Consider the following 25,248-nt stretch of genomic DNA (forward strand, 5'->3'; position numbering starts at 1 on the left):
TGCCTTTGCAAAATACCTTTATTAGTTTTGTATTGTAGCATTTATAGTAGTAACATTCCCTAATATTGCATACTGTTCTTATTTGTAAGTTTGTTCAGTTAGAGCCTCTAGTGTGTCTTTAAAGATGCAGTATCAATCAAATTACAAATGAATGTTCAAAAACACAGTAACAATAATGACCAAGAACAACTCTTATTGGAGATGTGAATCTTTGTAGCAGTTTCATAATCTGTATTTTTTCAAATAAATCTGCAGGTTAATAAGTTAATAAGGTTCAAGCAAATAAATCAATCTGGAATCAAATGTAAAAGTAATAATTATTTTCTGTTAAACAATCCAACTAATAATCATTTTCTAAATGTAAACCAATCATTGAATGAACGCCCATTATTTCTTTACCACCCTTTTAAAAAGGCAATACTATAAATGTAATAGCAAAATGAATAAATTATTCAATGATAAAAGTGCAGGGACCCAAACACAAAACAAAACTCAGATATGGTTTTCTATCTGAAATAAATACTTGGCATGGTTGCATAGACTGAGGTCATGTCAAAATGAGGCATTTATGTGAGAATCACACAACCTGCACCAGGGAAACACCATAATGGTTTAATTATACAAATTCAAAAACCCCAAACCATTTTGGATTGACTACTAAATCCAGGAGACTACAGTTGCCACTCACACATGTTCTGATAAAAGGTTTCACCTCCAACATCCCTCTATTAAGCATCAAGACTTCTCAGTTTCATGCATAAGAGTGATTTTGAAGTCAAATCAAATACTGGTATTTAAAAGATCCAAATTAACCATATTAAATCGTACAGCTTCAGCAATGATTCTCGGAAGTTTCCAAATTCATGCTATAGACTAGACTCAAAGAGACATACTTCCAAATTACACATTAAATTCATTTGTCTCTAATATGTCTATTTCTTCCACGGTTTGTATAAAGTCTTGAGTTTGGCTCAGATGTAAATGTTTTGATGATAGTATCTACTGAATTCTCCAATTAAGAGCAGGCACAACTGGCAATTTTTGTAATATAGCAAAACAATGGGATACCCTGTCAACCCTGAACATTTATTTAACATACTAGAGCAATTCTGATAAATTTATCTTTTTTACTGACCACTTTCATTAACCTATATTTGGAATGAATGATATAAGACACTCAGGACCAACATTTCCAATTAAAACTATTAAAAAAGGGGACAAATTCACCCTTAGATCAAGTGTTACCTGTTCAAAGCTACAAACAGAATTCATAGCTAGCTGCACAATTAATCTCCCCACGATACATTTGATTTCCAGCAAGCATTCCTGCATTTTCCCCCTAGTTGTACCTCACTATCTTTACATAAGCTACAGCTATTAATATTACAGCACCTCCACTGGCAACCATCAACTCCATAATCCTTTAGAAGTGGACATTGCTGCTACAATGCCTTTGTGAACCCGGCTACAGAGACCTGTGCGCATCACAGAAGGCTAGGCATGTATCTGTTACTGCATTTCCAGGTCTCACAACTATGGAGAGCAAAAGTCTCTCAGGGGGTGGAGCAAGATGTATGTGCGATACTGAAGTGTCTAACAGCCGACCGGTACTCTGAGCTGCTTCACACAGAAATTCCTCACAATACGCATCTGCCACTGAAGGATAATTTTTCAACAGCTATGCAAGATGCATAAGCAACACAGCTGCTTTGTCTAAACCCAGCCTGGCTATGGCAGGTCCTTGCACTGATCATGCTCATAGGACTGGAACAGAAGATGGAAAGATCAAGATTTAAACTTTTAACATATGGATTTGTTTGCAGGTACAATATAAAGAGCTCCCTTAGATTTTGGAGTGCATCTATTTTTGCTTTTGTTTAACATTACACAATACTATGAAAAAAGGCAATCAACTGCAATTATATACAAGTTGTTTTATATACGTCACGCAGATCAATACATTTTTGGTAAGCAAAATTAATCGGAGTCCTTTAATTGTGCTACCAAATAAATAAATAAATAAATAAATAAATAAATAAATATCCATGTGGATTCAAACCTAGTGACAAAATGGTCTCTGGGTCTGAATTTAGGTTATTTTTTAAATTGCCTGGCATCATATCATTTAAACACTTTGCATAAATTGTCAGAGAAATTTGCATACTCAAAACACCTATCATATTTACAGTGAAACCGAGCTTTATTTCAATTAACTGAAAAATATGTTCTCCCAATATAGCACTGCTGCAAACCGGAAATACTCTGACCGGTCTGTTGTTGTTGGTTTTTTTTTTTTTTTTTAAATCTTCCCCAAAAAGTCGTATGAGATGCATTAGTGTATTTGGGTCAATGTAATACATGGACTGTGTGTAAATAAAGCATGTAATCATTGTTTCAAGAAAAGAGAATATTGCAGTTTCACACACTTTGGTAGCATTTAAGTTACAACATGGAGTCTTCTATACAGAGAAACCTTCCCTCATCCTCACAAGAACACAGAGGTCATTGCAAGGCAAACTAATTTTTAACCATTTTGCAATCAGGTTGCCAACTGACCAAAAACAGCCTAGCCTGCTCACGTGCCTTTTAACAGCAACTTGACGCACAAAAATCAGCAGGTAATACATTTCACAGCATGGAGGCAAACATTATCCCACTGCCCATCTAGCTGCTGTTGAAAGAGCCAGCTGAACACTTGGCAAACCTATTTGCAGTACCACTGAAGAAATAAGAGGAAGAGGGAATTTTGCTGACATGGCTAGGTAAGGGCTATATAAATTACAAAGCTACCATCCCTTTTCACATAGCAGAAAAACCATTTTTTCCCTACATTGTAAGGTTATGTCATGTAACCAGCAGTGCACCCCAGTAAGTGTTATGCTTTTAAATATAAATATATTTCATCAGTTTATCACAAAGTATCACGCATAAAACTATATTTCCCACTATTTAAATAAATAATGTTCACATTTTAAGCTTAGCTTTTACTAGGAGCTCATATATACGTCAGTTCTGAAACATCTTTCTTGCTCCAACGCAAAGAGGTAGATTTAGTGTAGAATGGGCATGTGAACCCTACAGCCAAAATTTAAAATATCAACAGCTGTTTATGCGCCATTTTGCCTTTTTAACAACTGCTTGAAAACTCAGCATCAGTTTCCAATGTCTTACTGAGGTCACTATTCAAGCCTTATTCTAAACTTTCAGTTGTGATTAGTCGGTTTTTCTGCACGTAAGACAATGGAAACATACACATATAAAAAAGAATGAACCAATACTTGTGTCTGACACAAAAACACATAAACGCATGAGTTTGCTTCTTCATCCGTCTCCAGCAAAAGATTTCCACCTTTCCTGTCTTTGGCCCACAAATAGAGGCTACCATGATAAGCTACTGATTTTGCTTTAAACTGAATGGTTACAACTGGAATCCCTCCATTGGAGCTTCCTGCTGCTGGAACAAAAACTGCTGTTCATTTTCATCCACTGGTGGTACAATATTGGCATCCTCTTCTTCCACACTAAAGTAATGTTCAATAAGATCAAAAGCTTTTTGGTAGATCTCCTGGTTTTCATGACTTTGAAGAATTTCAATTTTATCTAGTCCTAAATTTGAGAGAGAGAGAGAGAGCGCACATGTGGTTTAAGATGTACATACTTTCTTAAACAGCTAAATAAACTGGCCGTAATACGTGAGGATCATGTGAGTAGGCGGCAAAGAGGAAACGCTAAACTCTAAATGCATCTGTAATATTTACTGAACCTAAGGCTTCAATCTACAATAGAGTTACTCCAAAATAATCTCACTAATTTAGACGGACTACTCGAAATGTGCTTGTTACAGACTGCAGGCAGCATGCATGCCCCCTACATTCAAAATAGTATTTCTCTTCAAATATCTACCTAGTAGACAAGAAGTGAGAAATACACAGATCAGTGGTTGCTTACATAGAGAAAACAATGTACAGTTACACCCAGTAGATGATATCCAATGAAATCATACTCAGAGTGGAGCCCTCAAAGCCTTCAATCTCAATAGGTCTACTCTAGAGTATGACTAGCACAGCATAACCCACTAAACAAAATCCTCAGTTTGAAATGTTACTGCACTCAGTGCATTATAATCAGGCTTCCACATTTTTGTACATCACTGCTGCTCTCTGGCCAGTGTGAGAAGCAACTAGCCTGCCGACCAACCACAGAGCTGCCTGGGTGTTCTCCACCTCTTTCCAGCTCGAAGACAGGAGAGGAAAGCCTGGGGTTCTTTGCCTGCCCATCTGCTTAGTGCCTTGGTTATACACCTGCCAGGCCAGCAGACTCCATGCCAATCTTCCTGCTGGGAAGGCTGATGGGCTGCTTCCCAGGTTGCTCCAAGTTGATGCACTAGCACACCTTGCCCTGGAGCAGCCAAACCAGCAAGCAACCTACAGGAAAAGCAGATGGAGCACTAGCATGCGCTGGGATAAAATAGGCCTTAGCAACCACAACTGGCTTTGGCAGAAAAGCCAGCCAAGAATTATGACCTTCAGTTGTTACATCTTTTTAACAGCAAGCTCAGATATACAAGAACTCCCTTCAGGGCCTTGTTAAGAAATTTGCAACCCTCTCCCAAAGATTTACAAAGAAGGGTAGATTACGTTGGGACATGTAATATTACGAATGATTCCAAATTTGGAAGATTTGGTTCTGCCTGTGATTCTATTGCTCACTAGCTCAATTCTACTGCTTACTGCTTGCTTACTTAAGTAACTTCCGAAATTTTCTTCATTTATATAAAATACACTTCTGGCCAACGTGTGGGACCTGCCTTCACTACAGAAATTAGAGTCCTCTTGCCCACTCCTATGCATGTTTACTCAGGACTATGTCTCGGTGTTCAATGGGGAACAGTCTCAAATAAAACTGCATAGGGCTGCTGCTCTAATTTCTAAACAAAGATTTCAGCAGAACAACAGTAACCCAACTATTCAGTGGAATTATTTTATACTGGTAATAGGCTTGCAGCATTCACACCACAATTTCTTACCGTATGCTTCCTCTATACGGGCACAGTAAGGATTAACCCCAATCCCATTTTGTTTAGATTCTTGCTCTCCATGTCGCAGAATGTTTTCAAGTCCGTTCAGTGCCACCTGAACTATTTTAGAATCCATCACAGTCAGAAGATCACAGAGAGGCTTGGTACAGCCTAAAGCCACCAAATAACTTTGGTACAGTAGGTAAAAAACAAACAAACAAACAAAAAACAGAAAGAGCAAAGAGGCTTGGATCAGTACTTATTTGATGCAACACTGTCCCAGGATAGATGCATGAAGATACTTTCACAAACAACATAGAGGACACACTTGACTTTTTAGAGCATATTCCTGTGTATGTACACACACATTTTAATACGTGAAATATACACACACACACACGTGCACAAGCACACATACACACATTATATCAATTAGCTATACTTCTACAATGAAAGCCATGTTGATTTTAGCTCTCCTTTCTGCATAAATCGAAATAAATTATAATTTCAAGTACTAGAAACACAGAAAAGTATTCATGGCATCATACAATAGTTTAGAAAATGATCGGGGGAAAGTCAAAATATCCACTCCCATCACCTATGAATCAATTGCAATCCATTACCTAATCTGTTCAGGAGTCCCTCCTGATGTTGCATTAGTGATGGCCCATGCTGCTTCTTTTATAGTGCGAAATTCAGCTTTCTGAAGAATTTCAATCAATACTGGAAATATATTTGCATCTATAACAGCCTAGGAGAAAAAGGAATAGTGGAACACTGAAGTATAACTTAAAGTCGATAAACTAACCAGTGAACTTAACTGAAAAGTACATTTTAAATGCATTCCTTGAAAAGACACAGTGATAATTTTTCTGGAAAATAAAATGACCCCAGGGACTTTATGAAAAATTGGCAATTTATGCTTAGCAAGTTGTCCATAACACTTTGCTTACTTTTCCCAGAACACTGGCAAGTTCAGAATGGCCTTTACACAAATCTCATTCAGATAATAAGCCATGGGAATTTTAGTTTCTTTGGCGAAATTGGCAAATTGTATCTTACCCAAGAATACTCCTGTTTGTTTGACAAGCAGTGAACTGGATGTTATCTGCTGTCATTTTTATCTAACAGACAACTGACTTTGAAAACTGGCCACAAGTTGGAGTAGAAGTATCAACCCTTCTCACAAAGATGAGGACGTGAACTGGAGCTATGCCAAGATGACCATTTGAAGCAAGGGTTAATCTTTTTTCAGACTGAGGGCCTTACTGAAGACTGCCAACCCCTACAAGGGCTCTACACACACACACACACACACACACACACACACACACACACACAGAGAGAGAGAGAGAGAGAGAGAGAGAGAGAGAGAGAGATACCCACATAGGAGCCTCTCCTATCTCAGAAGGTTTGCCACCCCTGATTTAAAGGCAATCATAAGCACATTCTTTTGCTATGATGCAGTGTTTGTTAAGATGTTCAGTCTACGTTCTGGGGTATATATCCCAGCTATTCAGCATGTGGAAGATACAAAGATATGCATCAGGAACAGATGGAGAAGTAGTTAAGTAAAGGCAAATATGACATGGTCCACTGCTATGTCAGCACTGTCAGAAAGACCCAAATATATTACCTGAATTTGGCCTCTGTTTCCTGCAGTAATATTAGAAACTGTCCAGCAAGCTTCTTTCCGTATAGATTCCTTGGGACTACTCAGCAAATGTAAGAGACAGGGTAATGCAGAGCAATTTAGAATTACCTAAAATAATTTGAAAGATGAAAAGTTCTGCCTAAGCAGTGTATAATCAAATGTAGTCCATATATCCAAACACAGCCCATATGGTTAAAATAAATAGTCACAGGTATAGTTACAACTGCAGAGTTATTTTTAAATACTATAATGGCATATGCAGTATATTTACAGAATAAGTTACGATCACATGTTTTTGAAAAAAATGTTCTATTTAAGATCCCAATAAAGTCACAAGAGGCAATATACAGCGGAAATGGAGCACAAAAACAGAATGGGAGTTTTAGCTCTAACAGAAAATCTGACAGAATCTCATTGCTACCTAAATTCAAAGAGTTGGATCTAACTGTCAGAAAAAGAATTATAAATTCGCAGCCCTTCTCCACCAGCACTATAAGAATTTGCACAATGCTGTAACAGGTAAGCTGTACAGCAGGGATGGGGAATGCTTTGCAGTTTGAGGGTCATAGTCTCTTGTGGGCAACTTTCTGGGAGGCCAGAAACGAAAGTGTGGAGATCAACAGGTGTGACTTTTATTTTACCTTTCTCAAGTAGGCTACATTACTGCCATGTAAAAGCCAGAGGCTTCCACACACACCTACATCTTTCCATTCAGCCAAGCAAGCAGCATTGTCACAGTTCAAGGGTGCACTGCAGTGAGACAACAGAGGAAGGAAAGGGTGTGTGCGGCCTGGGGAAGCATTGGGGCCAGACAGAAAGGTCTAGCAGGTCACTTGTAAGCCTCAAGGCCTGAGATTCTCCATCCCTGTTCTATAGCCATTCTCATGCTTCCAGTTACACAAGAGCATCATCACCCTGGGATTTAGTTTTGCTTTCCTTGTATGAGTCTCTGTGGAAAATTACACAACAGCCCTCTGGTGAACAGAAGACATCTTCCACTTGTCAAAAGTCGCCTCCAGTTTCAATTCAAAATGTAAGCAGAAATATGAGAAAGTGGGAATTTTATATTCCGAGGGCAGTTACAAAGTGCTAGAAAATCAGACAAAAGAAGATTGTTTTAAAAATGGTGTTCAAGATTCAAAAAGGTATGACTGTGGAAAGGTGAGGAGCAGGCCAAGCTATAGCATGCACCATAATTATGTTTAATAATCTTGTACACTTGTTCAGGTGCCAACACCTTCTTAATTTGTACTTTGCTATAAAACCACCAAGGTCTGCTTTTTATGATGCCCTGCTTTAAAACATTCAGAATGACAAAAGTCTGACCTCAGCCACAGTAACTTTAGCATATAGCTGCATTACTATTAATTATTGCTATTCTTTAGTTTCTAACTTAGTGAAGCAAGAAAATACACATTTCAGTGAAATAATGTCAGTTGCCGCAAAGAATATGGCTTTTTGATAGTTTAAGGACAGTTCTTCTGCAAGACAGGCAGATTTCCCCTCGACTATACATAAGTCTGGATAACATTCCATCTGTTCAATCAGCACCATCTATATCCATTGCAAAATATTAACAAAGTATCCTGTTGCAATCTCTTGAAACCCCCCCCCCCAAAAAAAAACAAAGTTAAGCCATTACACGTTGTCACTGAAGTTTTTCAAAAAGCTCCACTGACCTGTGTTTGAATATCATCGCCCGTAACAATATTTCCTACTGCTCTTAATGCAGGCGATACCACTTTGTAGTCATTGTGCCTTGAGAAAACAAAAGTCCATAGAGCAGGTTAAATTATTCTCAGACCCTAAAATAGATTACCGTATTTTTCCATGTATAAGACTAGGGGTTTTTTACCAAAAAAAATTGTTTAAAATTGGGGCTCGCCTTATACATGGGTAGTGCTGAGGGGTGTTTTCTTAATTTGGATTCCCCCAAAATAGGGGGTGTCTTATACATGGGTGCGTCTTATACATGGAAAAATACGGTTATTTGTTTGGAGATGTCACAGCATGCAAGTCTCAGACACAGACAAGAATGGAAGATTGAACACACGAGCTAAACCAGCAGCTGTTTGGATTATGGCTTATTATCAATTTATATACTAAATTCCGGTGTTGAGTTATGACAGCTCTTTAGCCCAGAAGGGGCTACTGAGATATAAGGTAAAGGTTCTGATATGTTTGGGGCAACCCCAGGATTTACTGGGGAGGTGGGATGGAAAACATGTTGAAGATCTGTTAGGAGAGAAAGAGAAAACCAGGAGGAAGGGGGAATGGAATGGAGTATCCAGTTTGCATGGCTGGCACAGAACAGTTCCCACTTCAACAGTTCCTTTCAGGTCCCACTTGTACCTACAAATAACAAACTCATTTGGTGCTATTTCTTCCATAGCCAAGACAGTACTATCTACACACAAGGGTGAAGGGTTAATAGGCTGGCAGGGAACTCCAAAGTATGTAGAAGTACAAAAGAACGTTTTTTGCGGGGTGGGGGGTGGGGAGGGAATAAAGCAGGAAAATCCACAAAAAAAGCTGAATGAGGATTACGCATACTTAGGGGACACAGAATGCTGACTGTTTGTGGAGGGGGAAGACATGGTGTACCTTAGAAAGGGGGGAAATAGCCCTCCACACTGCAACATTTTGCTTCAGGTCCTATTGCTTATTTTGTACAACGTAAATCCAGTTTTTGCTAATAGATAAAAATAAACTGGACTGGTTATATGCCTCTCAAATATCTACACTTTACAAGTTTCTTTCTTAGCAGCTGGCAGAGTTTCAAATGTGCCACAGAATATTTAAGATAATGCAGAGGAGGAAAGGTTGGTGCTGTGACAATCACTGCAGATGTATTGGGTGGGTGAGGGAATCATAAAGGTCCTAAGGACAGAGGGAAAACTGTTGTGTTACAGTGGGCTTCAAAAAGACTACATTACTTTTGACACATTGGTTTGAGAACACAACTGTTATCTTTGGCTGCAGATTGCTAGTATCGTAATTCTTCTATTAAAAAGGGACTTACATCAGAAGTTCTACTAATCTTCGGCAGACTCCAGAGTCAATAACTGCTTGGATTTTATCGTTTGGTCCATCGGATAGGTAAGAGAGGGCCCAGCAAGCATCTGCTAATACATCTGGGTCGCTGCTAAACAACAATCTTGACAAAACACCTAAGCAAAGACGAACCTTCAGGAGTGTAAAAAGAAGAAGAAAAGGCAAGTTATCAGAAATGTCCTCTTTTTAGAAATTTCATATCTGTTGCAAGCAGTTTTCTAAAGAGTTGAAACCCTTCCTTTGGTATTAGTTCAGTTCATTCCACAACAAAACAGTCTGACTAAAAATTGACCCACCAATTAAGACTGAAGAAAGATTGGTTTGTATTGAGTTTGCATGGGGAAATACATTGTTTTAAAGCAATTTATGCTTTTGACCATTATAGCACCACATAAACTGGACTCTACCTTGCTGAAATCAGGAGGTGGGTTCTTGCCTCTACAGAGGTTTGAAAGTGCCCAGACTGCATTTCTAGTCGTCGTAAGTCTGTTTGAATGTGTTAGCAGTCTGTCAAGAAAAACAAGCAAATTTGAAATAGAATACAGCATCTAAATTACATAATAGCACAATCATGTGTGCTCAGCAGTAAGTGCCATTGAGTTCAATGGGTTTTACAGGAAGATGTGCATGGGATTACAGCCTTAATTATTCATAACAGTTTTCAAGCTAACCTTTTAAAACCTGAAATTAAGCCTAGCTATTTCCAATGTTTAAACATGTGTAAAATTAATATTTATTGCCAGAGATTATCAGTACTTACTGTAAGAGAGGGGGAAGTATTCCACAGCTTAACACGTAATCTCTACATTCTGCATTGTCTCCAGCAATATTACCAAGAGCCCACACTGCCTTAGAAACAAAGGGTTAAATTAATATTAATACATTTTTTAAAGTCTTTACCTGCAACTCTTGTACACTGCTGTCTTCACATTACGGAATTAGCATTTTTACAAATAAAATAAAATAAAACTCAAGAACATATGAAAAGAAGCTATGACCTAAAAGAATGGAAAGTGCCACCCTAAGAGTTTACCTCTGCAGCTCAATCTGTTGTAAATTTGAATATAATAAATCAGGCTGCTCAGGCCCAGCACAACAACGGAACCTATATGCCAGCACCAAACACAATCCCAATAGCAAAGGAGCAGTCACTGAAAAAATGAATGTATCAGAAGCTTATAATTGCCATGGATAACTAGCTTGCCAAGGGTATGGAAATCTCATAATAGGCAGCATTGTCCAGGTACCTACATTGCATCCCAGGGGCCATTCAAGTGGTTCAGCGTGTGCCTATTTTACTGAAGACAACTATCAATGGAGAGTGGCTAAAGCTCCGTAAAAGTAAATAAAATTAGCGTGCTGTATCAGGCAGAGAAAAGTTTGTTTTGCCTGAAACAATTCATTTCTGCATGAGAGGCTGTAGTTAAGTAACTTAAGTAAGATTTGTAACCACAGAACCAACCTTGGCTGCAGATCACGGTTAAGGGTGAGAAACCTTAACCGCAATCCCAGTTTCTATCAACCCATTAAGCAAAACTCTGTGGAAAAGCCTCAAGCTCAGGAAATTAACACTAAGCCACAGTTTAACATTACTTTGAAACCAGATCAATGTGTTGGCGCTGGGCCTCATTTCCAAGTTTGCATGGTCCTGTCTCCTGAGGTTCTTTGAAGCCCAACACTTTTGTTTTCTAATTTAAGTGATAAAAAACCCCAGAAGTTACCTGTTCCTGGACATCTTCATGTTCAGAGTTCAGCAACTTGATAAAAATTGGGACAGCTCCGGTCTCGATTACCACTTTGGTGTGCAGAAATGTCCCAGATGCTATATTGGTAAGAGCCCATGCTGCTTCAAACTAATAGACAAAAATATAGTTAAATAAAAGAACTGTAAAATATGGATTAAGATTAAGAACATAGGAATAGCCTGCTCACGACAGTAGCCAACTAGATGCCCTTGGAAATTCAGCAAGCAAAACTGGAGTACAACAGCCCTCTCTCCATCTTATTTCCTAGGTACAAAACACACTCTGTAACCACATTTTCCATTTCTTGTGATGAAACAAGCCAACATTTTATTTTGAAAGTATATTAATGAAAATAAGTAATGTTGGACTATGATCAGAGAAATATGGCTTGAAATTCCTGCTCAGCCATGAATCTCCCACTGCTAGTCTTGGGCAAATCACTTTCGCTCAGTCTCACAGGATTGTTAAACTGATACTGATGTATGTGGATACCTTTTCCTGAATGGTGGGAGGCAGATGTAATAGATAAACAGAATAAAATTATTTCACAAGTAGGCTCTGTGGAAGAAGCAAAGAAAGACCATGGCAGCTGCATGAGCAGCCAGAGGTCCAGTCCAATGTTGCTGCCACTTACATACCACTTTACAGTGTTTGTGTATGTATGTTTTGACATGTTTGCAATGAAACATTGGGATATCTCCCAGTGGAAGTATTCTGCAAAGCTGCCTCGTAGATGTACTGGGGCACAGATCACAATCTCTCTCCCACAACCAGTATCCCTCCCTAATACCAGAGGGGAGGGGAGAACTAGAAGCATGTGCAAAAAGCAGAATTCAAATCCTTATTTGTTTATATACCCTACAGCTCTTCATTTAAAAAAAAATTAAAATCCCAGGGCAGTTGACACAATGTAACATTAAATTTGAGAAATCAAGTTAACATATACATTTAAGACCCACAAACATATTCAACACAGAGAAAAGCCAATACAGCGGGAGAAAACCTTATCATACAACCACATGACTATGGGAAGAAAGTCAACCATGCAGCTTATGGAGACCCAAAAGCCAAACAAAACAGGCACACTTTCAACTGGTACCAAAACTGAGCCACTGTAAGCACCTGTTGCACCTCCAGAGGCAGGAAATTTCAAATGTAGGATGCTACAATGGAATAAAAGCCCTTCAGGCTCTACCCAACGGCAAAATTACAAGGAAAGTCAACATGGCTACCTTTAATTTGTATTTTTTATTGTGTGTGTGTATTTGTCTCTTCATGTATGGTATGTCTGAGAGAGAAAAAACACCACCATCTCCCAGCAGAAGGATCTGAATTCTTCAAATGTCGACATTTTCCTAATGCCTTAGCACATATATTATTAAGCGAACTCACCTGAAGAGTGCAATTGTCATTCTTTTCTAGAAATTTCACAAATCTCTGCACAACTCCTGGTTTTTGTATGACTTCATCTATTGGAGGATTAGGTTCTGAAAATACAGGTTAATTAGACTGATTAAAACAAACGTTAGGCCAAAGTTCAGCTTGGAGCAGGTTAAAGAAGACAGGAAGGTGCAATTAAGGAAACAGGTAAGCAGCAGATATAGCTGCTAGGCTGCTGGGTTTGGATGAAGAATTCCAAATAACTGTTACTCATAGGGATATAATAAAGTTAAAATGTTGCTAAGATCTCCCTGGGTAAAGGTAAGGTAAGGTAAAGGTAAGGTAAAGTAAAAATATAACAGATGATCTATGTTTTGCCCAGTCAGTAAAGGAAATAAGCTAATGTTATCAACCAAGAAAATCTAGTTGATTAAACAATAAATCAGCTGGAAGATGACCAATCACATACTGTATATAATTGTATAACCTCAGTGAGTGAGCACAGATGCAAATGGTTAAAACATGAAGAGGTCAGCTGGATTTGACCAAAGCTGCTGCTTGTCCTGTTTTCTAGTTATGAGACATATGTGTCCGAGAAGCCCATAAGTTCTCCTCCTTTCTTTGCTCCTCCATACAACTCTAACATTAATAGTGCCACCGAACACAGGAGATTTGTGGCTAATAGCAATTGGTAAACTTAGCCACAATTCATTTGTCCTATCCTTTGTTGGATCAATGACTAGTCTTGCAAGGTGGGGGGGAAGTTTCAAAATCACGCTCGCTCACACAGCTTCCACAAATTCCAAAAACCGGCACAGGCTTATAGAAGCATGTATATATTTTTGGCAGCTAACACTGGAAATTCGGTTGGCTCAAGGGACAAAAACTGCCACCAGATGCTTCCTTTAAGCCAAGCATAAACCTCCCTAATAACTACAAGGAAAGAAGGAGGTTCAAGCTTAACCCACCCTTTTGGCCAGAGCGCATTGTGGCAATTGAACACAGAGTGCCTTTGCCCCTTGAGCCCAAGACAAGCTCCAGTGATAAATGTTGAAAGTGAAAAGGGAGGGGGAAGTAGAAGCAATCTTTCTTTGTCCCTCAAGCCATTGCAGGGGCTTGATTACTTTGTGGCCATGGGTGCTCAGCTCCTAAGCCCAAAATGAACCTCTCACGGGGCCCAGCAGCATAATCCTGTGGTTGGGATGTGTGTGTTTGTGCGCAAGCAGAGTTCCAAATTATTTTTGTCACTAGTTCAATTTATGAAAATAATTTCAACACAGTTGATACAAATAAGATTACTGCAGTAACAGAACACTCAACTTTGAGTACATCCAATAAAAACAATTAGTTTTAAGTCCCATACAACAAACTAGATGAATTACTGGAGCTGCAAAGAACAGTGGGATATTAAGTGAAGCGTGCAGTTGCTGTCCTGCTACCGTTTTGTTTTGTTTTCATAGAGTGAGTTTTGGCATTCAGCCATTATTTCTGAATGAATACAGGCACTCATGTGATGAAAAACACAGACCACAGTCCAACAAACTTTTAAAAATAAATCTGTTCCCCGCCCCCAATGCAATTTGAACCCGTGGGAATAACATTCACAACTTCCATTTTCTATGGAAAAAAATACAAATTACCTTTAGAAAGCAGTTTTCTAAATCTCTGAGTAGCTGCAAGTTGTTGGTCGGGATCTTCTGAGAAAACCATCTGCACCATATCACAGGTAATGACATCTTCCTAAAAAGTAAAAGCCGTTATCACCCTGACATCTTTCAGCTACAACTGTCAAAATGCTCTGTCTGTTGGGGGTAATTTACCTCAGGAATAGGCACTGTAGAGCTCACATCAGGATCCTGGATTGGACTTTCTTGCATTGACTCTTCATTTCCCAGTAGAGCAACATTTCTGCGTTTAAATAACTAAGAAAAAAAATCAGGTTTGTTTTCAGATTGAGGAGGGAGAGAACTGCATTTAAAATTTGTTTACATAAATAACCCTCAATTTTAAAACCCATTTGATCAACCAACTCCATTTCCAAGTTGTTCAAACACGAAAATCATTCGCTTCCTCTGACAGCCTCTTTAAAATCAGGGATTTCAATAAAGGTTTAAGCACACACCCAGTTACATTTTAACTCAATTTGGTAATGATCATAGAAGAGCCGGATCAAATTTTGCAGCAGAGGGGAGACAATACATATAATTCCACAACCTGAACCTGATCTCAGTCTTGGCTTCTACGCATATCTGAACTGGCCGTAGAAGGTTTCCAGTTTAGGCGTATTACACAAACTCCAAAATTCAACATTGTAAACCTAAAGCTATTTTATCTAGTAGCTAATAATTCTCTGTCTCGAGAGTTAGATTTTGGTGGGGGAAGGGAAAAGTGGGCAAATTTACTGTGGACCAATAACTTATTGTCCTGATGTGCCCTATTGCATTTTTCAAACAAATACAGTTCTGACACCAGATGCTGAGAACAAACAAGACGGCAAACACCATCATGTTCTATTTGTGTCCAAATGCACCTGGCAGGCTACTGAAAAACAGCTGCCCTTGGGCTGATCCGCAAGGCAATATCCTCTACAGTTAAAATAAAATATCTTTAAACACTAACACTACTTTTCTAAATGCCAAACCCAAATATATATGCACAACAATCACTTACTGTAAACATGGGTCTATATGCAAGTAGAGGAATACCACAAATAAAAACACAGTGGTGTGTTAGCAAATAAGGGCTTTCTTTGGGTAGTAAAAACAACTGACAGTACATCACAAAAGCTGAGGTTTCGTCGGCTCCCTAATGCCTCTTGGTTTAGCAGACCACGGTAACATACTTCCATATGTATAGATGCACAGTTCTCCTAAACCGAATAATGTCACTTATTTATCCATAAGTCTTTTATTCTGCAATTCAGCCAAAAAAAGGTGGCTAACAAGCAAGACAATCACTAAACAACAAACGATCACTAAACAAGACACACATTTAATAACAAAATCCTATGCACATCTATGCAGAGATAAGTTCCGCTGAATTAAATGAGATTTACTTCCAGGTAACTTGGATTGCAGGCATAGGGCCAGATTCAACTAAGTTGTTGTGCTAGAGAAAGCTAGTGCCATGACTACTCCCAGCAAAACAAGGCTTTTCCCCTACCGCTACCCCTCAAATCTGCTTGGGAGGGTCAAGAGAACCCCCCCCCCCAAAAAAAGCACAAGGGAGGAAAGGAAGTGAGCTCTGTATGGCAAGCAAAAATGCTTGTGCTGATGGAATGATCACCTTAGCGTGATACCGAATCCCTCCCATAATCTTTAAAGACTTACTTGTTCTTCCCTTTTCTGTTTACGAAGCTGAATACCTTCCTCTTCTCTTCGTCGCCGCATCTCTTGGGGATTGAGGGCATTGTTTTTATAACTTTTCATTCTGTAGTGATCCTTTTCTGGGCTTGCCATGGTATCTACAATAAAGAGCAAGAGAATCGATTGCATTTTCTTCTCTGGACTGCCAGTCAAGTCCAAGGTAACAAGAGGCGATAACCTAGGTCCAATCCACACCTCACATTTAAAGAACATTCAATGCACTTTTAAAACATACTGCTTCCACTAAAGATCCTGGGAACTGTAGTTTTCCCCTTACAGATCTACTGTTCTAAGGGCCCTTAGCAAACAACAGTTCTCAGGATTCCTTGGGGCAAGTCATGTGCTTTAAATGTGTGCTGGATGTGCTTTAAATATACGGTGTGAATCTGGCCCTAGAAAGAATATATGAATATTTACTGTTCTGCATATTATTATGTCTGGGTAGGCAACATCAGCATGTAACACAGGAATTTCTGCTACTACCAGATACAGCTTTACAATACGTGAACAAGCAGCTGGAGCAAGTCTCCAATGAGGAAAGATTGCAGCATTTGTGTTTTTTTTTAGTTTCAAAAAAGGGCACCACTCCTGAGAGGGCACTACCACCTGTTGCCACCAAGCATACTTCAAACAGAAAGGGTGCATGGGGCAGAAGATCTTAAACAAGATATTATAAAGCGTTCCAATTTACAGGAAGTTGATGGAAATCTATGTGAATGTTTCTTACATGAATTGACATCACAAACTTAATTCAAAGACAAAATGTTCAAAACATCTCAGATACAAGGATCTTCAACTGAATCACTTCAAAAAATTAGGTGCCAGACATCAAATGTATAGTTAGGGTTGCCAGTGGACTAGAAGAAACTAGCCTTTAAGAGTTGCTTGATATACAGTAAGCAGGAGGAAGCTTGTCACAGCGCGTGCATCACATGCTCAAGTCCTCACCTCAAGCTGCTGTTAACAAGACACAATTACAGAAAGACGAAAAGTTGTCACCCCCATACTATTTAAAAATTACGGGCAGCTATTGAATAAATCTGCTCGCCATGGCAAGTGAGGTGCCACCCTCTGGCAAGTGTGACCAGCAGCACTGTCTTCCCATTTTGAAGCTGCAGAGGTGGGTGGAGATTGCTGGACTGTTGCACCATGACACCACTAGCTCCAAAGTTGGGGGGAAGGCTGGGAATTGTTTGACAGCTGTGTGGCCAAATCACCCAACACAGCCTTGGTCATTCAGGGCCAGATCTACAAGTCCCAGGGCCCCTGATTACTGACATGTCCCTGATTTCCTCCCTGAAGGAGTGCAAAGTGGCAGGTGGTCCCATTGGCAAATGTGGAAAGAGGGTCACATTGGGCGCTGCTGCCTGAAGGCTACTGGGGTGTCTTAGTCACCAGGGACCCTCCCGCCTACCCCCCCAATGGTTTTGGGGGGGCGGCGCGGTGGCGCTTGACAGGCGACGAGAATTCTTAGAATTCTAGAGCGTGTTAAGAGTGTCGTTTTTGTTGTTTCCCGCAAAAAACCTACCCCTGCCCTACGTCCTGCCTCAAAGGCAACCAGCAAGTACAAATCACCAAAATCAAACGGGCAGATTCCTGGGGAGGAAGCCCGTGCCAGGGGAATCCCCGTCAAAACAAGACGGCCGAGTCCCCGCCTCGTGGAGCACCAGGACCAGCAAGTAGGGGAAGATCGCGTGAAAAAACGAAGGTAAGAATAGCACTTGCAAACCAGTTATTAATATAGACAGATATATATGTGTGCGCGCGCGTGCATATGCCCTATATATACACATATTTGCTCGGAAATGACTCCCACCGATGTCAGTGTGGATTACGCGCACAGGACCGCAGCCATGAGTTGCCCGTGGGCTTCCCACCCGAACGCAACAGCCCCAAAAGGGGGTGGGGAGGGGGGTGCAGCACTGTCCCGCACGCCTGTGGGTCGGCAGGAGATATGGAAGCAGCGCCAGCGTCCTTTAAAAGAAAAAGGGATGCGGAGGCAGCAAAGCGTCCCTTGCATTTTGAGCCATCCTCCTTTCCTCCCGCCCCCCGGAATCCAGTGGCAGGAAGGAGCTCGCCCCGCGCCCCTTCCTTCACACTCACGCACCCATTGCGGGCAGCCCCCCGCCGCTTTCCCCTCCGCAGAGCAGCAGAGCGGGCGGATTCGCCGTCCAAGATGGCGGCTCCAGGCGCGCCGAAGAAGCCGGTCCCTCCTCTTCTATCTCCCCTCCGCCCAGCACCACCCGCGCGCCAGCGCGCGCGCGCGGAGGGGGAACGGAGCCGCCAATGGCGAGAAACGGGGCTCGCGGTTCTCCCGCGGCCCACGGAAGGCACGCCCATAGAGCTAGGCAGCAGCGGAAGAGCGACACGCGGCTCTTAGCTCGCGGGTTAGCTAGGTGACGTTTTGCTCCGCCTGCGGGGAAAAAGCAGAGCGAAACAAGGCACAGGCGCGACGGAACTGTCTGGTGATCGAAACCACCATAATAACCCCTTCCCAGCTACCCATGATAAGAGGGAGATAAAGGCGCTCTCGTGAGAGGGGTGGGAGAAGGAGTCGGTAGGTTTCTATCGTTGCAGGGAAGCGATTAATTGGCTCGCAGTGCCGGATTTACATATAAGCTAAACAAACTAAAGCTTAGGGCCCCACTCTTGGGCCCCCCAAAAAATATAAAGGGGAAAAAAACTGGATGTAAATTTCCAAAATATAAGATTAAAAACATATAAAACCTACATACAGCAACTGTGTTTTGTGCTGTGTAGGCTCTTACGATGTAAATAATGGGCCATGCCTGCTAGCCTGCTCCCTAAAATATCACTGGTTTGCTCATTTCTATATATAGGGTGCCTACATTCTGCATGGACTGGTTGCATATATTCATATAGCATATATTCAACACACAAAAAACAGCGACAATTTGTTGTTGACAAAGCGCAGCTGGACATATAAGGCGCCATTACTTTCAGTAGCTTAGTGCCTCAGCATACCTAAATCCGGCCCTGTAAATATACACTAGTAAAGAAGGACTAACAGTGCAGTCCTAACCATGTCTACCCAGAAGCCCTTTTGCGTTCCATGACACCCCCACCTAATTATACTTTTGAGAGCTTCAAAGAGGAAACTAAATATAAGCAAGAAAGAGATCTCTGTAGGTCAGTTTTCCGCAACCTGGTACCTTACTGGATATTTTTGGGCTGCAACTGTTGCACGACTTTCGGTCCAAATCATATCCAGTAGGTTGCGGAAAACTAAAAGAAGTTTAGTTTAGAAGTTCGCTCTCTTGCTTATACTTCGTTTCCTTCGTGGAATTCTGCAGGAACCAGCATCCTGTCTCCGCAACCAGATGATGCCTACGGGAAGTCCGCGCAGTAGAATGGGAGCTGTAGCTCAAAGCATCTCCACGGCACCTCGTTGGGGAAAGCCAACATAGACTCTTCTGGGGAGCGTGCGTAAACTGCGCGTGCGCAAGTGTCGGGTTACACAGCGGCTGCCCGTGAAACGAAAGTGTAGGCTTGTTTCCCGTTTTAGTAAGTCTAGGAGTCACGTGAAAGGATAGAGCCGGGAGTGCGCGCGCGCGCGCGTCTGGGCGACGTATGCCGTGGGCTCTTCTCCGCTCGCGCTGGGCTCCTGGCAGCCGCGGTAGGTGTCGAGGTGTTTATATCCGCCTCGTGCCAAGGGGGCGTGGCTCCCGCCGGGAAGGGCGCAGAGATGGAGTTCTCCGGCAAAGCCCGGCAGGGACAGCAGCGGCTTCTGCAGGGGGCCCCGTCCGCTGGAGCCCGCGCACCGCCGCCTTCTCCCGCCCGCGGTGAGTGAGACCTGGAGGGATGTCGCTTCACATTTCGGAGCTGTCTGGCTTGAAAATGAATCATTTGCGTGCGGAGGGTCGAGAGAGACGTGCGACCGCATTTTCACGCGTGCGAGTCGCCCGCTAGATTGATATGCACGTGGGAACGGTCTCTGGTCGGAATATGGGTCTGGCTTTATAAACGTCAGGCGCTTATGTAGGGCAGCAGGATCCACCGTGCTCTCGTGCTGCCTGTGAGCATGAGAGCAGAGCCTCTCTCATATATATATGCCTATGAGCTCTCATGCTCATAGGGGTGTGTGTGTGTGGGTGGGTGGGTGGGTGTGGGTGTGGGTGTGTATGTATATGGGGGGTGAGGGGCAAAAGGAGCTTGGCCCTCAATTTCCAAACTCTCTTCATTAATATGTACTGTTGTTGTTTTTCCTTTGCCCATACACAATATCTTCAAAGCACACTAAAAACAGTCTTTCCCTTGGTCTGAGTACTTCAGTTTATTCCTCACAGAGCTACAATTTTAAGACATTGGCAGCTCCAAGCCATCTAGCACTCAAGAGCAGTAACTACCAAGGGACTCCCCCAAACTTGGAACTGCCTTCTAGGTATGAGCTTAGCAAGCAAGCATTTCTTTCCAACAGAAGAATATGCAGTGACCTCATCATTTACTCTTAATACTTTGCTTTAATGCAGAAAATGGTCAGGAGCTGTATGAATGCCCGATGTGCAACCTTGTTTGTACTGATTACCCAATACTGCAGGAACATGTTGAATTACACTTGGAGGAATGCACCTTTTTAGAAGGTAAGGGGAAGATTCCAAAATAGGAAAGACATATTTTGTGTATTGACGAAAGATGTAATGTTTCATTCAGGAGAAGCTGGTATTATCCAAATAATGCAAGGTAACATGAAATCATATGACTTGGAACTTCATATATCATGCTAAAAAAGTAGAAAACAATGCAGTATAACAACAACAACACTTTCAGAACTGGTAGCAAGTTTGTTTTGTATGTCTCTTTCCTCTAAAGCTAGAGACTGTATTAGTAGAGACACCTAAATAGCATATATCTGTGCCCTGGGTGGATAAAAAACTGAATTAAAAAAGACATTTGAGGAGTCGATTAAAACACAAATCACATATTTTTGTTTTTTAACATAGCACGGTTAAATCTGAATACAAGCATAAGCAACTTCTTAAAAGCCGAATCAGTGGCCTTCAATCAAATGTAATGAGTTAAGGCTGCCTTAAAAGAAATAACTGTTTTGGGCACAAGTGAGGTACTTATCATGGTTTTGGTACTGGGAACCAAGGATTGGTTAGTCACCACAGGCACAGAGATCCAGGCCCTGGATCTACAATCGTGTTTGTATTTCATTGAGAGGATTACCCCCTAAGCCCATTTTGGTGGACTCTGCAACTTGACCGGTTCCCAAATTATCAATATTATGGACTGCAAGAAGATCAAACCTATCCATTCTGAAGGAAATCATCCCTGAGTGCTCACTGGAAGGACAGATTGTGAAGCTGAGGCTCCAATACTTTGGCACCTCATGAGAAGAGAAGACTCCCTGGAAAAGACCCTGATGTTGGGAAAGATAAGGGGAGAAGGGGACAAGGAGAAGCTACCAGCATGAGTTTGACCAAACTGCGGGAGGCTCTACCAAGGAATTAACTTACTGGTCCTCACTTCTCAAAAATGCTGGGTCCTTAGCTAAACAGACAGGTACAAATGGGCTGCAATGAGCAAAATCTCCGCAGCATTAGCTACTATTCATTTGTGGGCTCGGGATGGGTGTGGAGCAAGGCATTACAGATATGCTGTGTAGAGGAAATGAAACAGAAAGCAGCAAGGTTAGACAGACATATATTTTGTTCATTTACAGCTAAATAGAGCATCCATATTAATGTGTTTAACCAATTTGTATGTATCATATCTGAACTACAAGTGAGAAGCTGGGTTTAAATCTGTGATCTAGGTGACTATGAATGGTATTAAATAATACATTCTGCCTAGGAATGTAGGTAATTGAAGTTGCAATTCTGTACACTCTGCTAGACGTCAGCCCAATATAAGCACAATGGGACTTAGCTTCTCAGTAAATGGACATAGGATTGTGCTGCAAATTTAAAACATACAGGTTATTGATAAAAACCTGGAATTTTCAGAAATATTCAACATCATCAAATATGGCAGGTCTTCTATGGCAAACGTAATGTACAACATAACCAATTGTTATGTGGCTGTAGCTCCGAAATATTCATTAGACTTTTATTTTATATAATATTGCATGACAGTGGAAAGAAACTTTACTGACCTAGAATTGGCACAGCATCTCCAGAATGAGGAAGACAGGCAAAGAAGAGCAGCAGCAGCAAAACAAGAAAGAGAAGATTTCCAAAAGCTACAGGTGTGGTATCGGTGTTCTAGTTGCAATGTACTTCGGTATAGCTTGTAAATATATGGAGTGTTTTGTAAATGTGTGATACATTTATGTATTTCTTTTGTGCATAAAGAATTAATGTTTATCGTTAAGTGTCTCTCGGTAGCAGTTGGTTGAGCAGAGAGCCTAATGCCTTTGGTCAGGATGCATTTTATAAGCTAGGTCAGAGGTTCCCAAACTTTAAAAGGAAAACTGTAGAGACAAGTGTGCAGAGACTTCCAGCGTTCAGAGGTTACAAGTAGAAATGTGAGTAATTTCTCTTCTGAGAATTCATCACAAAGAATGACTCTGTAGATAATTGGCTGTTTCTTATTAATTATCATGGAATTTTGTGCCTAGATTTTTCAAGCTGTACTATCCTAGTTCAGAAGCAGTACAAATTGTAATATTTATTCTTATTTCTTTAGAGAAATACCATAAAGAGTGCATATGAGTGTGTGTGTGTGTATGTATACCATAAAGTGTGTGTGTGTGTGTGTGTGTGTGTGTGTGTGTGTATGTATACCATAAAGTGTGTGTGTGTGTGTGTGTGTAGATATAATTTATTAAGTTTATTAGTCACTTGCTCTCTAAAAGGTCCCCAATGACATTGAAAAATACATACATAAATACATCATACCATTGAAAAAGGGTATTCTGGTTATAGTTACTACAAAGGTTCCGCTTAACCCTTAAATGGGCAGCTTTGTGTTCTGAATCAACTTCCATGGTTCTCTTGCATTCTCTCCTCTGTGCAAGGTTGAAGCAGGATTGCATGCGCTAACAATTCTTCTTTCTCCAGGAACTGCTAAGACTTCTTATTGCTTAAAGGCTTAAAAGTATAATATATCCTTAACAGAGGCAATACGGCTTGGATGGCTCCGGGGGATATAAGCAGCAGTCACTAAAAAATATGGAAAAGGAAGTGGCTTTTGGGAGAATGACCCCATCTGACTATCACAGGAGAAAAGCTGACATGATGGAATCTCTGGCTTTTGGTATTGATGATGGAAAGACAAAGACTTCGGGTGAGTAATTAAAAATGTGTGAGTTTCTTCACCTCTGACTGAGGTGTCTAAAAATCATTTTGCCAAAAGCCATTGTTCAATAAGTGTGCTGCAGATTGCAAAATAATTTTTTTCTGCCTGCAGAGAAATAAGAGTATGGACCTTTAGACAGGAGCTAAGAATGGCAATTCCTACAATCCATATTAAAGATAATGGCTCTCAGGTAGATTTAAAATCACGATTCAAAAATAGGTTATAAATTGTCTAAATGTTTTATCTAAATACCATGACAAATTTCAAAGTAGAGAACCGGCAGTCATCATGGTTTTTGCCAACCTTCGCAAATAGTAACCGGAAACATACTGCAGTTCTCTGGTGTATATGGTAGGCTTGCTATCTAGCTAAGGGTGAATGATTTCATAAAACTTTCTCAGTAATTATGACCAAATGCTGTCTTGTTTCTGCTTGGTTCGCAGTATCTTAATATATTACACCTAGTCTCCTGTAATGATTTGACACCTTCATTAAGGAAACACTCTGCTTAAATAAAGCTGTACAGTGGTGGTGACTGGCTGTTTGCCTTGTCAGCCCTTCAAACTTGCAACTTCCTTGTCTGACGGCACAGTCGTGATCACAGGTTTCACATATTATATCTTTACTCTTGGCTTCAGTCAGTTCTTCTTGCGTGACTAGTTTGCCACTCTTGTGGTTTTTGCCTGGTTTAGCTTTAAAATTGAGATAATCATTAAATTCACTCATGCTGTGTGTCACTTACTTTGCACTCTTAGTTGCACGTGCCTTAGTCTCTCTTCATTCACCATAAGGCCTTGGACAACTTGCCTAACACAGGATAGTAAATCTATAGCTGAGGAACAGGCTTGGAGCCATGTCTTCTGTCAGCATGTTAAACTATTCACTACTTGTTCCCTGCTCTTTGTACAGTTATGTAGAATTCGGCAGTCATTATTATTACTTTTTCCATACTGGTTGCATCTTGCACATTGTGTGACTGTTGTTGATGTATCATCAGTAAATAGACTTGCATAAACTTAAGTCTCTTTCTCTCCCTGTCTCCCCTTTTTAAAATCAGGAATTACTGAAGTACTGTGCCAGTACTATCAGAATGAATGTAAAGACATAAAGCGTGTATGGCTTTCTACAGGAGTAGATCACTTCCATTGTTCTTTAGGAGACAGAGGTTGGGGCTGCGGTTATAGGAACTTCCAAATGCTGCTTTCTTCCCTCTTGAGAAACAGTACCTATGAAGAGTGCTTGAAAGGTGGGTATTTTTGCATGGAATTGTGCTGCCAGTGGCACATTTGCCAGCCTGAGCGCTTGCTAAAAATGTGTTCCTATGCTGACGTATATTACAATATCTGCATCATATAGGTTAAAAATTGGTGGATACAAGAACAGTTTTTTCAATTTTATAGCTTGAAAATGAGCCTGCAGAATATGAACCTTTCCCTGTCCAGATCATAACTTCCTTAGGCCTTTTGTTGTTTAGTTGTTTAGTCGTGTCCGACTCTTCGTGACCCCATGGACCAGAGCACGCCAGGCACTCCTGTCTTCCACCGCCTCCCGCAGTTTGGTCAGGCTCATGTTTGTAGCTTCAAGAACACTGTCCAACCATCTCGTCCTCTGTCGTCCCCTTCTCCTTGTGCCCTCCATCTTTCCGAACACCAGGGTCTTTTCCAGGGAGTCTTCTCTTCTCATGAGGTGGCCAAAGTATTGGAGCCTCAGCTTCACGATCTGTCCTTCCAGTGAGCATTCAGGGCTGATTTCCTTAAGAATGAATGCGTT

General features: G+C 41.0%; 2 protein-coding genes across 5 annotated transcripts in view; one reads left to right on the top strand and one right to left on the bottom strand.

Annotated features, from left to right (window-relative positions):
* On the bottom strand, positions 1–18,549 carry KPNA5 (karyopherin subunit alpha 5). The gene is made up of 14 exons (XM_081904988.1): positions 18,323–18,549; positions 16,180–16,313; positions 14,671–14,772; positions 14,491–14,590; positions 12,863–12,957; positions 11,447–11,578; positions 10,486–10,574; positions 10,133–10,232; positions 9,694–9,857; positions 8,351–8,429; positions 6,654–6,779; positions 5,641–5,768; positions 5,027–5,205; positions 1–3,606 (listed from the first exon to the last, which is right to left on the bottom strand). The coding sequence occupies exons 1-14, from the start codon at positions 18,324–18,326 to the stop codon at positions 3,419–3,421; spliced, it is 1,620 nt and encodes a 539-aa protein (XP_081761114.1). The 5' UTR covers positions 18,327–18,549; the 3' UTR covers positions 1–3,418.
* Positions 17,774–25,248, top strand: part of ZUP1 (zinc finger containing ubiquitin peptidase 1) — an 11,019-nt gene continuing 3,544 nt past the window's right edge. Inside the window, exons 1-5 of one of the 4 annotated variants that reach the window (XM_081904990.1) lie at positions 17,774–17,923; positions 20,706–20,816; positions 22,314–22,426; positions 23,298–23,466; positions 24,536–24,724. In XM_081904990.1, coding sequence (XP_081761116.1) covers positions 20,735–20,816; positions 22,314–22,426; positions 23,298–23,466; positions 24,536–24,724 — 553 coding nt within the window. In that variant the 5' untranslated portion in view covers positions 17,774–17,923; positions 20,706–20,734. Of the gene's footprint in view, positions 17,924–19,638; positions 19,659–19,769; positions 20,019–20,513; positions 20,618–20,705; positions 20,817–22,313; positions 22,427–23,297; positions 23,467–24,535; positions 24,725–25,248 lie in introns of those variants that run through there. The other 3 variants (XM_081904992.1, XM_081904989.1, XM_081904991.1) reach the window with 3 other exon arrangements.

The sequence above is a fragment of the Podarcis melisellensis genome, assembly GCF_964234715.1.
Source record: "Podarcis melisellensis genome assembly, chromosome: 3".
NCBI lineage: Eukaryota > Metazoa > Chordata > Lepidosauria > Squamata > Lacertidae > Podarcis > Podarcis melisellensis.